General features: G+C 41.0%; 2 protein-coding genes across 2 annotated transcripts in view; one reads left to right on the top strand and one right to left on the bottom strand.

Moving 5' to 3' along the window:
- Positions 1-2,500, top strand: part of LOC137633837 (carbohydrate sulfotransferase 9-like) — a 246,562-nt gene that overhangs the window by 83,627 nt on the left and 160,435 nt on the right. The gene's annotated exons all lie outside the window — the stretch shown is intronic.
- The window catches only part of LOC137633838 (golgin subfamily A member 6-like protein 26), a 72,090-nt gene continuing 70,993 nt past the window's right edge, over positions 1,404-2,500 (bottom strand). Inside the window, exon 5 of the mRNA XM_068366079.1 lies at positions 1,404-2,488. Coding sequence (XP_068222180.1) covers positions 1,404-2,488 — 1,085 coding nt within the window. The remainder of the gene's footprint in view (positions 2,489-2,500) is intronic.

The raw sequence follows: 2,500 nt of genomic DNA, 5'->3' as shown, positions 1-2,500 counted from the left end.
ATTCACTGTTCATATATATATATATATATATATATATATATATATATATATATATATATATATATATATATCAATATAAACTGTATAGACATACACACACACACACACACACACATATATATATATATATATATATATATATATATATATATATATATATGTGTGTGTGTGTGTGTGTGTGTGTGTATAGGTACAGTATGTATGTATATATTGATTTCATTCATCCCTACTACTAGTTTCGCCCCGACCAAAAGGGCTCATCAGGTGGGTTTAGCCTACTTCCATGTTTGCAGGCTTGGTTCCCACGACCCTCCTTCCTTCCCCCCTCTTTTGCCTCACCTCAACAATGGTATTTCAGATGCCATGGAGCACAAAGGCAGGAACAAGAGAAGCAACTTGAAACCTATTTCAGTGTTCTGGGCTTTGAAGTAACAGGTTTTTACACCGCGCCAGATGTAGCCTCTTTATACCGAAATAGGTTTCGGCAAACTTCTCTTACTCCAGCCAGCCTATCAGTAGGCAATGGTGTCCTATGACATTCAAGCCACGCAGTTAAGCCGAGCTTTACCAGGACCAAAACTGGCTCTGCTCCCATCCCTTCAACTCTACCTCAGAAGCCATTGGATGAACACCGCACCAAAGACGCAGCTTCCATCCCCAGCTGAACTATCTTGGGCCAACCTAAAAGGACAAGACTGCATACTAGAAGAAGCCTAGCTCGTTCCCTCTGCAGAGCCGGTCTTCTAGATTATTCCCCCAGAACCACCCGAAGGTTGGTATCCAGAGGAATAGATCTAGATATCCGACTATTTGTACACTTGACAAACGCCTTGTACTCATCCATCAAGGTACTTAGCAATAGAATCTGCCAGGTTTCTTCCCTCTGCAGCGCCTGTTGTCCTCCAGATTATTCCAAGCGTCGTTGAAGCTTGAGAATTAAGCATTGCATCCCTTAAGCTGGGCCGTCCATCCAAGCGTCCTTCAAGCTGGGTAGTCAGTCAGGTCAAAGATCCTGAAGATATGGTCGTAGCAAAACTCCGCTAAATCTCTTTTTCCTCACAAAATAATTTTGAAATTAAACTGAATAAAACTTCTATTCCTTTTTATAAAAAAGATATATTCCTTTCAATTCAAAACTGAAAAAAAATATACATATATTTCTAGATTTTTTATTTCTTTTTTATTTTTTGTAATTTTTTTTTTATATTTTTATTTTTTATTTTTTTGTTTATTTTTGTTTCTTTTTATTTTTTTGTTTCTTTTATATTTTTTTAGATATATTTTTATTTTCTCTTTTTTTTATTCTTTTCTTTAATTTTTTTGGCTTTTTATTTATTTTTCTTATTTTTTTTTTATTTTTCTTATTTTCTTTATTTTCTTTTAATTTTTTTTTATCCACGTATTTATTTACCGGTAAGTCTCCTGAGAAGCCTATCAATATGATCAGCTGCTAATTGAACCTGCCCAATGGTACCACTGATGGTGATGGAATGACTGAATTGGTGCCTTCGTGGCATATCTATGGAGCTGACGCCACTCTGCCGGGTGATTTCCCTCAGCGTCCTTCCTTCCACTCCATATATGGCTCTGTGGAACTTCCTTGGGACATCCAAGTCGGCACTCACGTGCCCCTTGAGGTCATGGTCCCTTGTGGTGTTAGCTCCAACCTTTGCACCTTGGAAGGTGATATGAGATGAGAAGACCCTTTTGGGCTTTTCAGGTTCCAGGTCAAAGACGATCGGTTTACGAGCAGGTTTTTTCTCTGCAATCTCCTCCTCCTCCTTCTCGTTCTTCTCTTTCTCCTTCGCTCCCTTCTCCTCCTCCTCCTCCTCCTCCTCCTTCTCCTCCTCTTCCTTCTCCTCCTCCTCTTCACTGGGAGAAGTTTCCTTTTGGAGCTTCTGCTCTTTCTGGTGGTCGTCGTTGTCAGGGAGAGCCCCTTTTGAGGCTAGTAGGCAGCTCAGCACCTGACCCACACTAGATGCCTCTCCAACGACCTCCTTCTCTCCCTTGTGTCCGTTGGAATCCAGGTCCTCTGCTGCCTTACCTACTTTGTTTTCGTCTTCTTTATTGACACTAACATCCTTTTGGACAGCCTTCTGTCCATCCTTCTTAACATCCTTCTCGGTCGAAATTTCTAAACTTGACCTGTTAAGTCTCACTTTCCTCGTTCCAGGTCTGCTCACTTCTTTCTTCTTATCTCTCCCTTCAAGTTGTTCCTCGAGTGAAGAGATGATCACATTTGCCGCAAGTAGCTCGTCCTTCAGACCAACATTTTCTTTGGTGGTTTGGACGATCCTGTCCTCTGCCATTCGCTCACCAGACCTTAGATGGCAGACACGTTCCTTGAGATTATCTCTTTCCTTGGCAATGGAAGCCATACTCTTCTTTAGTTTGCCAATCTCTCCTGAAGCCCTAGACGGCTCATCCTTCGCCCTACGGGCTTCTTTCTTGGTGTCTTTTAACTCATTTACGAGGCAGGTGTAATTTCCTTCATTGGTCA

The sequence above is a fragment of the Palaemon carinicauda genome, chromosome 43 (genome assembly GCF_036898095.1).
Source record: "Palaemon carinicauda isolate YSFRI2023 chromosome 43, ASM3689809v2, whole genome shotgun sequence".
In the NCBI taxonomy this organism is placed as follows: Eukaryota; Metazoa; Arthropoda; class Malacostraca; order Decapoda; family Palaemonidae; genus Palaemon; species Palaemon carinicauda.
The sequence above is the reverse complement of the archived record's forward strand: the minus strand, read 5'-3'. Positions and strand labels throughout refer to the sequence as shown.